The sequence below is a fragment of the Phaseolus vulgaris genome, chromosome 7, assembly GCF_051622355.1.
Source record: "Phaseolus vulgaris cultivar YP4 chromosome 7, ASM5162235v1, whole genome shotgun sequence".
NCBI classification, from domain to species: Eukaryota; Viridiplantae; Streptophyta; class Magnoliopsida; order Fabales; family Fabaceae; genus Phaseolus; species Phaseolus vulgaris.
In genome coordinates, this window is record NC_143504.1 from 3260440 (window position 1) to 3273929 (window position 13490).

General features: G+C 31.7%; 1 protein-coding gene across 2 annotated transcripts; it reads right to left on the reverse strand.

Annotated features, from left to right (window-relative positions):
- Window positions 1-757: 757 nt before the first annotated feature.
- LOC137828093 (uncharacterized) lies at window positions 758-10631 on the reverse strand. Of its 2 annotated transcripts, XR_016523083.1 has the most exons (14): window positions 10168-10570; window positions 8127-8236; window positions 7930-8040; window positions 7093-7150; window positions 5367-5456; window positions 4104-4198; window positions 3856-3909; window positions 3482-3619; window positions 3351-3406; window positions 3169-3226; window positions 2918-3032; window positions 1854-1923; window positions 1331-1402; window positions 758-1206 (listed from the first exon to the last, which is right to left on the reverse strand). XR_016523083.1 is itself a non-coding variant. In XM_068634517.2 (13 exons), the coding sequence occupies exons 1-13, from the start codon at window positions 10331-10333 to the stop codon at window positions 1090-1092; spliced, it is 1254 nt and encodes a 417-aa protein (XP_068490618.1). In that variant the 5' UTR covers window positions 10334-10631; the 3' UTR covers window positions 758-1089. The 2 variants fall into 2 exon arrangements, 1 of the variants encoding a protein (XP_068490618.1); XM_068634517.2 differs by lacking the exon at window positions 3351-3406 and having other exon boundaries at window positions 10168-10631.
- Window positions 10632-13490: the final 2859 nt, after the last annotated feature.

Genomic DNA, 13490 nt, shown 5'->3' on the forward strand with positions numbered 1-13490 from the left:
AGGAATTGTTTAGGGCAATAAGGTCGTCCATAGAAGTTTTGAGAGTAAGGTAAAGCTTTTACAGCAATTTAATGTAGTAAATTACTAATCTTTTATACTATTTTTATAACTTTTATGATGTAAAATCACTTATTCAAGTTTTATAATTATAATAAGAGATTACAAAGAATTTTATAATTATAAAGAAAGAAAATAACCAGCCAACACTAGGAGTCTCAACACTGAGGTCAACTCCATTTTTATATGGTAAATTTGGCATCACCCAATCCCTACTTTCTTTAGATCTCGTATATTCTTATAAGTGTATATCACCAAATTAATTATTCAGAACTATTTTATCAATAATTCCACCACCATCATCATCATCATCTTGTTCGCCTGGTATAACATACTCAAATTCCTATATATTCAAAATTGAATTTTTACATGGTCTTATACACCTTCCTACTGTATTTATTCTTTTATTTCACCGATTCTTGCTTAGCTTGAGCTTCCTTAATCAAGGCCATTGCTTATGATGAAAGAGTAATGGGAAAGAATGTTTTACATTATTCACAACCACTACAAATAAATTAAACCCTTTTGCTAAAGAATGTGAAACCATTACTCTTTCAGTGGACCGTTTGACATTAGCAAGAAGGTGCCCTGCATTAAAAGTATGCTAATGATCGCACGCAAGATTGTTTGGATATGAAGTTGACAAGTTTCTAAGCATTTCATTATTATCCCCTTCATTTTTCTTGCCAAGATAAAGAAGTGTGAAAAAGATGATGCATTTGCAAGATTGAGTTTGATACAACAAACAAGATTTTTACATGAACATGCTGTTGAAAGTATCGGAAACATAACAGAAGAATCTTCAAACTATCATATTCAACAGATGTAAAAGCTTGATGGACAAAATAGAAAGCCAAACGTAAAACTTTCCTCTCAGGTTTCTTCTTTTCCTATTATCTGATTGTGACCCATGACTTCGGCCAGAATTCACATGTATAAATGTACCAACTAATCTATTTACTCAATGAATATAGCATCCAACACCAACAGCCAGAAGACAAGTAGAACTCAACTAATTTCATAGTGGCCTTTTCAGGGTTTATGTTGAGCATATATTGACGTACGAACAGCTTGTTGAGGAGTCAAAGCTTTTCCATTTACAAGCACTTGTTCATAGAAATCCAGGCGTATAGACTTGAACTGGTAATGCTGTTGTAAAATATACATAAAAATGAGGTAAATCCTTAATCAGACTGCATTGTTCTATTACAAAGACATTGAGGAATTACCAAATCATGGCATTAAATCAAGAATATCTTTGAAGAAACCGTACCTTGGCATTCCACGACAAATCAACATCACGAAAATAAGGATCAAGCATTGTTAGCTGATCTCCTTCTTTAATCTGGGTGATAAGGGCTCAATTAACTCTAAAATAACTAATCAATTAATGAAGCATAGCACAACTAGGCCAAAATATTATTCAGTAAATAAAGTACTCACTTAAATAGAGAGGAGAGAACAAATAAAACAATAATCAATATAATTGGATGAGATCTATATCAGCACTAGTAAAGCTGCAGACTTCATTGTATATGATCATTTGGTCATTTCTTTTATCCCTTTTAATGTAAATGGTTATCAACAGTCTCAGCACAAGACGATTTCATGGACACACCTTAATGGAACGAAAGTCCATACGCTTAAAGCACAAAAATGAAATCTTACTAGACATGAGAAAGAAGTAACCATGCAACTGGTTTAACACCCTTGAAATTTATGCCAGAAAAATGAATTTCTACTTTAGAAAAAGACAATACGAGAAATTGGAATAAAACTTCAGCAGCAGTTCTTACCACATCAGTACGCACACCATAAATCGAGAGAACAAAGCAGGATTGGTTTGAATCACAAAGCAAATAGTATCTGCACAATGACAAGAAGATATCGGGTTCCAATCAACAATTCTCAAGAGAATAAATATTAATAATCATATATTATTAGGGAAAATACATTTAAACAGACAACTTCCAGAAGAATAAGGAAAGGATTTATTTGGGTAAAACTAAAATTTTGGTCCCATATTTTCAATTTAGACCCTATAAAATCAATTCTTAAACTTACAAATGTCTTCAAAATAATGCCCGCCATGATAACACTGTCCATGGTTAACTATATACTTTTCTGTTAATTAGGTGCTTTTCTACTTTTCAATCTTTTCGTGTACCTTAGGTGCTCTCTTAAGAGGTACTCAATTCCTTGGGAGTATGTGCTACTCGAAAATGTCCAATAGTGACTAAACTCAGTGTCATAACAAAAAAAGAAGACAATTGGGATTGTTTTGAAAAGGCCGCTAAATGCAAGAGTATTTTTGTTTCAAGTATTACAAAATTATTAGCAGGAATGTGAGTATGGGAATGTAACATTCTTAAGTTTGGTGCAAACTATAAGAAATTATTCTCAAGCAGACTCATTTCCAGGAATCTATATTACACATTTTCCATTTTAGTATTCCAATGTAAAAGGTGGGAATCTTATATTTCCGTGTGACTCAAATAATCAACCCGTTTGCCAAGTAGGATCTTGCAAAATCTTCTCTCTTCACCCCCAATTATATCATAATGATCTGTATATCATAAAATGATCTGTAAACCTTATTATGACCATCCCTCTTGGTTGTCTGCGAAGTATAACTTCCAACCTTCGTCTTATTTTACCTTTTCTAATATTTTTACTTTTAACAAAATCAATTTAAAAAACATTATAATGAATGACAAATATTTACCAAACATCTTTGATATTCCCAGTCATATTAACCTCAGGAATGTCATTCCTGGGAATATAATGGAACATTTCAAAGAATCTGTTTATGGAAAAGATAATATATAGTTAAAGATACATTTCAGAGTAGAGGACTTACAGGGGAGCAACACCTTCAGTCTTAATAGAGAACAAAACTTTCCCCTCTACTGCAAGAGCTCTATTTGGACCCTCTGATAGAAGGTCTATGGTAACTCTTCTGTATGGCGATTTCACTTGCACCAAAAAGTAGACATGAACGAAGTCAGTAATCAGTATAGTAAAGAAAACTAAAGGTTTATTATAAGCACAGGCTCCGTAAAATTCAAGATGGACCATAAACTGAAACCGAGCTCACAGAAAAGTGCTTACAATCAACAGCAACCAATGATGAAGCCAAAGATGTCATTCGCTTAGCTCTTACATGTCCCTGTGCATAATAAAACTATTTATAAACCAACAGCTTCTAAGATGTTGACTACAACCTGTTAAAAAAATTGCTGGTACGTGGGGAGAGGGAGGGTAGAATGGACTTTAATGTTTCTTGAAGTTACCAGCTTCTATCATGAAAAGAATCCTCCATGCATGAATATCAAGCCACAGAAAAAACCTATGAATAATGCTTCAATAAATTACTAGCTTAAATTACTTCTACATAGCCAAAGGAAAATTTTCATTTCATTACCTTCAAAAGATTGTCCACCTTGTCAAGTAAACTGACTATCTTCTGAACCTCCTCTGCAGCATTAAGACCTGGATCCTTTAAAGCAGCAGCCTCAAATCCACTAAGGGCCCTCTGGTAGTTCTCAAGATATTTGTTAACCTGTAAGAAATTATTTAGACAAACAGAAAAAACACTACACAATACACTATTTATGCCCAGTAAAATCTAGCAGCCACTTTAGCCTATTATAATTCTGAGGTCTAAATATTATTTTTTGTATTAAGGTGGAACTGATAAGACAAATACATGAGAAAAGTAAGCTGGCTTATTCAAAGTCAAACTCTTCTCTAATGAATACTTGAACACAATGAAAAAGGATCAAAGATTCAACGTACTGTGGCACTATTAAAATATAAATCTGGATTGGACTTCATTCTTTCATCTTTCTCCTGGTACATAACCAAACATTAGGTCTTCCATTCCAATTTGTAAATGACAATCCTATTCAACAATAAATATTACATACAATAATAATCTCCAAGTAGAAATGAGTATAACAAAAGTGACCAAAAATATTTCTACTGTATGCACATTATAAATTTCTATCATGTGCACATTATAAATCCTCCCTCTTCATACTCACAGCATTTTGATATGCTTTTAAAGAATGTAAAAGTTTGGTATGATCCCAAGCTCCAGTGACAAAAAAACTTGTAAGGCAAGCATTTCCAAGATTATCTGCCAAGGAGAATCGATGATATTAAAAGACCAGAGATTGCATCTTATTTCAGAACAAACAAGACTTGGACCAAAAAAGAGAGATACTGAAAATTTAAAGTTGTACCATGTATTCTATTCAGTTATAAACACTTTTTAAGGACACCATTGATAGTATCTTAGGACAGACAGGACAAAAGAAAATTGGTTTCTTATACTTGAGTTGAGATCAGAGAAAATGATATGCAAGAACTGTGTTCTCTGATTGATTCATGCTGTAAAAGGGATGCACAAGTATACAAATACAAGATAAGCTATAAGATAAGGAAAATATTAATGTATTATCCTAAAAATTCGCTATTATGGTAAATAATAGAGGTGATAAAACAGGTCAGTTTGGTCCGCCTTACCCCCTGCATGCTAAGAACGGATCAGGACGAACTGCCCTGGCAGCTAATGGTGGCTAAAAATATGATCCACCTTTCTAAGGGACAACTTCGTCAGCCAAAAATTTAGTTAAAGGACCTAAAATATATTAATAACTTAGCCTAAATTTGATTTTAATATACATTTTTCTATTAGTACTAGAAGAATTGAGTTCATAAAATATAAACTAAATATATATATATATATATATATATATATATATATATATATATATATATATAATGGGAACCTAAGCCTAGACACTTAATAACATCTACATTTAAAAAAATATAAATAAATAGCCGGTTTGTGGACCAACCTGCTTCAGCCCACGGCGGTGTGGGTTAAACTACCTAGCCTATCGGATTCAACCCATTTTGCAATCTATAATAAATGCAAATTATATTTTAAAAATCTGCAATATAACAAAATCTGAGCCATATCTCAACACTTATATTCAATTTCAATTATCTCTGTTCATTTAAGGAAACAGTGTTGGAGAGAAAACATGTATATCTAATTTGTACACTGCTCCTTGTTTATGGTATAATTAATTTTTATAAATGAAAAACGAAGGGGTTATTCAGTAAATAACTTACAGCTTAATCACTAGCAACTTTACAGCAATCACCAATTCATAATAATTAGAGTTGATTGTATATTTACAGGTGAATCTACCAGGGAATAGACCAAATACTTTTCAGTAATCAGTGTTTTTCTCTTTTTTAAATATGTCATGGTAATAGCTTATTTGAGAACTTACACCAAGAGCTCCCATCCTTGACATCTAAAGTGATTGCTTCCTTGGCATGTTGAATGCTTTCCTCAACCAGTTCTGCTTGATTCTCCACACCTAAGTTCATAGAAAGCACAACAATAAATCTCAGTGTTAGACAGTTTTCTAACAAGAAATCTAGAAGAACCATACCACAAAAGCTACTTATTTATAGTTGGAAGCCCAAAGCCATATAAGGCACACAATAGAATCACATGTTTCAATGTGGGACAGAATTCCTATAAACCTTGCAATTGATCCTAAACATCCCACCACATTTTGTAGCCTCAGGGCCCATGCAGGATGTTTGTGCACTAGCCCTGGATTGTAATGTGTTAGTGTCACCTCCCACGTTGCTCATTTGCAGCTGAGAGGCAAGGTGGAGTTTAAGTTTTGATACCAATTAATAAAAATCAATGGAGAACCACACAATAAAACCCAACTGTAGTAGCTGGAGAATCCAAGGCCCTTCAAACCACACGAAGTAGTCTCATACTTCAAATGCAAGAGATCCAATTGGATCCTAACATTTCCCATTCTTGTTTTTCTCCTTAAAAATGCAAAAAGGCCCTTATTATATTCATGTGGCAAGAAATAAAAGAAATTACAAGGTTACATACATGAATATATAACTATTATACATAGTTCATTTACAAATTACAATCCCCTTTCTCTCTGGACATTCCCCTCTTTCCTTCATTCGTATCTGCCCCACTTTTCCTCTACCATTCCATTGTCATCCCTAACTTTCCAAGTATTTGCATCCAATCATGTATAACAAAATTTTAGAGCTTCATAATACGCAATAGTTTTGTTTCTGACTTGTGTTTTTGTTCAAATACTTAACATAGAGCAACTCCAATGTAGTTGCTTTTGTTCTTAAATTTAAGCAACTTGAGAATACCATTGGAGCAAATGAATTCTTATAGAAGTTGCTTATAAGCGAAACTTATAACCACTGTTGATTAACCATAAAAAAAAATCCCAAGTTAAATTGGGGTTCTTGTACGAGTAGATAACTAAAATGACAACCACTAAAAATAAGTTGAGAAGTCAAGTTCGGTTCTACCACTGGTGTAAATTTAGTGAGCATTCTTAAATCCCATGTAGGGACAAGGTACCTACTAAAATAGAAAAAATCCAAAATTGAGTTCTTGCATTGAAGATACTCTTAAGTAATTAAATGCTTAAGTATCAATGCAACCCAGAACCTCAGGTGTCATTATCATGTTAATATAACCACATTTGTGACCACTAAATAAAATATTTTCTTACATTTAGAACCAATCATAACATCTTGCTCCTCAGGGAGGAAATAGTCCACAGTTTCCCCAATTCTAACATCATGAAGGGTTTTAAGCCTATTTTTCAGGAAAATCAGAGATATTTGCATGTATCTATCATTAAAAATTAATAAATCTTGAAAATCATGACAGACTAAGCACCACCACAACCACAATAGCCTTACACCATTAAGTGATATAAGTTATACAGATCACATGATGCTTTGGACTTCGTAAAAGTAGAAAACCATGCCAATCAGTATAATTAATTACGACTAAAATCAACACAAAGGAAGAATGTGGAAACATAAGGCTCTTTCATTTTATATACACAAGTGTTAAAAATCAAATTACCATGACTAAACCAATAAGGAGTTAGTAAAAATGAAAAATGATCTTCAAAAAAATAAAAATGTAAACGGATCCCTTACCTTGAGACATTTTTCTTTTAAGCATCGATAGTTGACAAAGAATCTTTTTGTTAGGACCCTGCAGAGACAACAAATAATTATTGTCACTCATCATATCTCATCATATCACTCATCATTCCTGTTTAAAATATATTTTTATAAATTTTATACAACTTCTACCCCTGCAAATGAATACATGCTTGCTATACCCACAAAAATTTTCAGGACATTGATCATAAATGAAATAAGCAGACTATTATTTGCACACTGCTGACAGGAATAGAGTGGAGTTAAAATATATTCCTTGAAATAGATCAATATTCAGATTCAACAATATTTCATTTGCCCTTATTTGGAAATGGAAAAAGAAGAATTTACCTCACTATTTAGTTCCAACATTTAACAAAGTAGAAGGGAATATTGAATTTCACTATTTTTGTTTCTTATAAACAAAAAAATTATTTCAAATTAGCAAAAAGAATACATAGGAGGAATTGGTAAAATATAACATCCTGGTGAACAAGGAGACAAAAACAAAACAGAAGAAATAAACAAAAGCTTGTTCGTAATAGTATAACAATGCTATCTGCATGTCTGTTAGTAGAAAGACAGCTCTGAGGAGAAGCCGAAAAACAATCCTACGTACAACAAATTTAAATGGCAAAGTTTTAAGTTTGAAAATCCAACTAAACTAAGTTCATCTAAGAATTCCAATCTTATGTAAAAATAATGATTTGAAGTAAATTTAATAAATTATATTGAACAAGTTCCTAACCCATCACTTATTATTAGGGTGTATGAAATGATCTCTAGCTGATTGCATCAATCATGGAAGTCACAAAAATATACTCTAGATACCTTGTCTAATGCAAGACTGAGGCAGTTCTTTGCAGCAGTTAAATCTCCTTTTTTCCAAATGCAATTTCCTAAACATAGCCAAGCATCTGCAAGAGATGGATTTAACTTAACCTGGTCCATGTAAGAGTCGATTACAATCATTTAAACATCAAGAAAAAGATACAAAATCAAAGAACCTAAAATTCAATCTTGCTTACAGCTTTTGATAGATGATCCTCAGCTTCTTTCCTATACTCAGGAAATACATCCAACATCTTCCCTCTAAGATATTCAAATGTTGCACGTTGTGTAGGTGATTTTCTTTGTTCTGGCACATGCAACAAATTTTATTAACAAACTTTTTCAGAAATAAGCAGAAGCATTGTTAAAAGCAAAACAGTGGAAGATGTCATCCTATCTTCTAAGTAACTGAGTCAGAGGCAGAAAAATAAATTGAAAAATAATATGAAAACAATTATGCAATCTTCAATATGAACAACATAACAGTTTCTCTGAAAGCATATTTTTTCATATACTATAAAGCATCACAGCATTACCAACACTTAATATGCGAGGAACAAAAAAGACCTACACATGTTTTTTTATTTATTTGGAGAAAAACGTATGACAGAGTACGTAGAGAGATTCTATGGACAGTATAACAAAAGAAAGACATCAAGTCAAGATTGCTCACATTTAAGCCAATCAAAGATATGCATGATGGAGTCACAACTATAGAGTAAAAGGTGAACATACAGAAGATTTTCTACAACCATAGTGTGCACCAACAACCTACTTTGAGCCCTTATCTTTTCATCTTGGCTTGGGGCATGCACAGTACATATTCAAGAGTTAGTTACACGGTGCATGCTTTTTGAAGTCTACCATGATAAAGTCTTAGTGGGAGAGTTGGGACAGGAAACAAATGGAAAGTTAGAATATGCCAATTGGAGACAAGCCTTGGCTGGAAAGACATGGATTTGCCTAAGTACAAGTATGACAAATTATAAGGAATTTATCAAGAGACACAACACAATAACTCTAGTTTGGAGGTAAATGTTGAAAACAGAGTAAGCTTAAAGGAAAAATTTACCTCATGGCTATAAGACCTGCAATGCTATATGGGATTGAATGTTGGGTGTTAAAGAGCCAACAAAAAAGTAAGATTGCATTGCAAAAATGAGGATGTGACAATGGATGAGTGGATACACAAGATAAGGTAGCATTAGGAAGTGGTGGGTAGCCCCTGTTGCAAAAAAATTGGTAGAGTGATATACCTTATATGGTTTGGGCATGTGAGGAGAAGGCCCATAAAAGAACCAGTATGGAGGGCTAACTAGATAGAAAATTATTGGTCAAAATCATTAAGAGGGATTCAGAAGTAAATAATTTATCTAAGCAATAATATAAGACAGAAATTTATGCCATCATATGATCCTCGTAGCAAACCAACTTAAAGGGAAATGACTTAAATAGTTGTTGTAAAGCATCAGAATATAGATATTTAGAAACACCTCCAAGCCTCAACTAGTTGAAGTTATGTTAGATACAGTTGAGTACTTGGGGCTTTCTTCACCTTAGACTACGCCATCCCCATGATGATATCCTTTCTTTACGCAGTATCCTTTCATATACAATAAAAGTTCACATATTTCGGGTAGTTTAATGATCACTAGGGCTAATTGCATTACCAGACCTTCTAAAAATGAAAAAGAGAGAGTCAATTTTAATACACGTCCTTTACATTAAAAACTAAAAGAAAACTGTTCTTCATTTTCAACCTCCTTGTGTAATGTTGCCCTTCTATTACACGGTACCAGCAGTTTGTACACAGACTTATTTTCTAAAAATGCTTGGTTTAACACAATGAACAGATAATATATGCATCTGATTACCCATAGGAAAAAAAAACAGTGTTAAGCAATTGTCCACTAAGTAGACTGTGTCAACTAAATGCTTCTATTGACCATGTCTACCTAAAAGACTGGTTGCAATCATCGCCAAACCGAGAGGGAAAGGAAGACTAATTTCACTGCACACATTAGCAAAGCGAAATAGAATACATGAAAAACCTGAATTTCAAATCTTCAACCAAAACCCCAGAAAAGAAAAACAGAACAAAACAAAGCTCCCGCGTTATAACGGTTGAGTATGTAGTATAAACCAAAAGGGTTGTTCAACGAGCATGGGAGAAGGATACCCTTTACTGAAAAGCGGTAAAAGGCAGCGTTTTTATGTGGGGATTGGAGAGAAACTGACCTGGGGGAATGGAATCGAGGAGATTAAGAGCGAGATCGGATTCGTGTTGCAACTTTGAGATTCTGTCATCGGAGTTGGGTGGAAAATAAGTATCTCGAAGATGGTAAAGATCTTCTGCTGCTCTTGCAGCTCTAGATAACGGTTCTTCTTCCTTGGGATTGCTCATCTCATTCACACACTCAGTCACTCACTCATTGAAGAAGAATAAGAAGAAGAAAGAAGAAGGTGACAAAGATTCCTGCAATTGCAAAATGCACCTCTCACTACTATACTATTGTTATAGTAACTATTACTGATTCATATCCCAAAAACTAACACAACAAATTCAGTTATCTGACATAAATTTAACCAAAAACGTAACTTGTCCACACTAAATATATCATTGATTTCCCCTTCTTTGCCCTAATACCCCTTTCACAATTTAATTTAATCATTTGAGTGACCGTTACATTTTGATTTTAATTAAATCCAGCGCACATGGCCACTTATTTTAAACAGAATATAATACAAATAATGGCATGCATGTGAATGAATTTCTGTAAAAGGATTTTAAGTGTAAGTTTAAGTTTGAATACTAAATTAATTTAAACTATAAAACGCAAGTGTTTTCATATTTTTATCTTTAGAACATTTTTTATAATATGTTTTTAGTGTTGATTTGTAATATTCATTTATTTAAAAATAAATAATATTAACATTGATACTATTAGGATGGTAAAGTCAATATGGTGGGTTAGATTGATATTTTTAACCTGATTGTTTTAATTTGTCAACCTATTCTTTTAATTAAAAATATCAATATAATTTAAAATATTAACTTTTTATTGTATTATATTATTAGAAAGATATAAGTTATATATTTTAACTTAAATCATTAACACGGTGTAAATTCAGTTTTAAATATTAATTATGATAGAATAATTTACTCTATAAAGATAATAATCTTTTTAATTTATCAACATTAATTAAACTCTTGTAAAATATTTATAAGTAAAAAATAAAATTTAAAAATTTGTGGAATGACTTTTTTTAAGGACTAACTCATCTTATTTTGTCTTATTTCTTTAGTTAATGACAAGTCACTCTCATCCATTTTACTATTCTTAAACAAGTATTTGATATAATATACCAATGATTTACATAATTTTATTATAAAGTTTCTAAAAATGGAACAAAACCAAGTTATATTGACAAAGTAAATTAAAAATCTTAACCCAACAATTAATTATCAATTTTAACAAAAACTCTTTAATGACCAATTAACATGTTTTATAAAAATTGTATTTGTGTTTTTATTACATGTATCTTCTTGATATTATCTTAAAAGTACAACATCAAAATCTATAATTGTTATCAATCCAACTCAAGTTATTCAAATTATTTTGGAAATTACAAGTTTTTTATTCTCATTATTCCTAATAATCATAAAAAAACAATTTTTAAAATAACAATCAAGAGAATCTATTTATAGAATCTAATTCATTTTTCACGGCAATAGAAAGATTGTTTTCTAATCAATGTTTTAAACCTAAAATCAAGTTATGGTTTTCCAAACCTAACATAATAAGAGTATAAATGGATCATTGGTATAAATGAATGAGAAAGATAATACACAGACTCACATATATAAGAATTGTAGTTTGATTAATAAGAGGATAACCAACCGAGGTTACACATAGGAAAAAGAAGAATGACGCGCTTGATTTGAAAATTTTCATGGTTCATGTAACGTTTTAGCCATATTAGATTTTTGTCTAACATTGTTAACAATTGGAAAAATATGTTTACATTTTATAAAGATTAAACTAATAATTTAAATTTTGTTGATGATGATTTTATTAGTTTTATCATTTTATAATTTTATACTTGTAGGATCATGGGTCGAATCCTATACAGTTACATGGTTATGGGCTGATATCGAGGTGACACACTAATGAATCTTTCAGAGTCGATCAAGAAGGTGAAGGCTTTTTAGTTTCATAAGCTTACGTTTGAAGATATGGGATTGTAGGGTCATGGGTTGAGCCCGATACGACATCTTGAAGAATTTGACGTCGATCTTATTTTAAAGGGCTTTTATTCGTATTAAGAAGAAATCGTGGGAATCTCAAAAGTCAACATATAAATAAAGGAGAATATTTATTATGAAGGAGGGTCAAAAATAAGGTCAGATACATCAGGAGCATAAAAGAGGAGTAATATATATATATACTAGAGAAATCATAAAGAAGAGACCGATAACACATTCGGCTCAGAGTACACTTATTCTTAGTCACTGAATGTCTTATAATAGTGTTGGTCACTCTTTCAATACTAATCGAATATAATATAATAGTGTTGGTCACTCTTTCAAGATATAATATTTATTGTTAGAAATATATGTTTTATTATTTATGAACGTAGTGACTAGTATCTTAAGATTTAGCCTTACACTAATTTGACTTGATCGTATATGAGTTTGAAGAGAAAAAAAATTAGATTATTCATTGTTCATATTTTTTTTTTAATGAAAAAATTTGGGTTTAAAATTAAAGATTGTTTTATCATTTCCTTATTTTTTTATAAAGTTGATTCATAACTAATAAGAAAATGTTGAGTTTTTCTTAAATTTTTCAACTTCGAGAAAACAAATAAATAAAACTTTTGACATTAATTCATTATGTATAAATTATATTTATCATATTCAAGTAAAAATATAACTACTAATTGAGTATATAAATTATCTAAAATATATGTTTAGAAAGAAATTGTAAATAATAAAATGAGAGACAAAGTGATGGGTTGAGATTGTAGTGAAGTAATTAAGGCAGTGGCTAATAATAATAATAATAGTGTCAAACATTATTATCTTTATTGTTGCCTTTTGCAAATGTGTTTGGTGAGTGATTGTTCAGTGTGGGACTTATCAAAGTGAGACAAATACAGCTGACACACACTGGAACCCCAAAGCTTGTCCTTCGTTTATACCATGCACCCCAAAACTCTTCTTTCCATCTCTTCAAAAATTAAAGAACCAGAAAATGAATAGGAACACAATAGTTTAAAAATCACCCATTAATAGAGATCAACATTGAATAAAGGGCACCATGGAAACAGTACAGATTATGGATGGTCATTCATCATGACTATGTAATTATGTAACTGAGTGTTGATATAGCAAGAACCCTGCATCAGATTACAGATTACAACTGAGAAGAGAAACAGTTTTTTTTCTGAAATAGAACAATTTTAAAATTATACCAATAGATAATGTAAATCAAAGATTTGTAAAGGAAACTGTGTAAAGAAAGAGGGGAAAAAACCCTTCTCAAAATGTCTGTTGC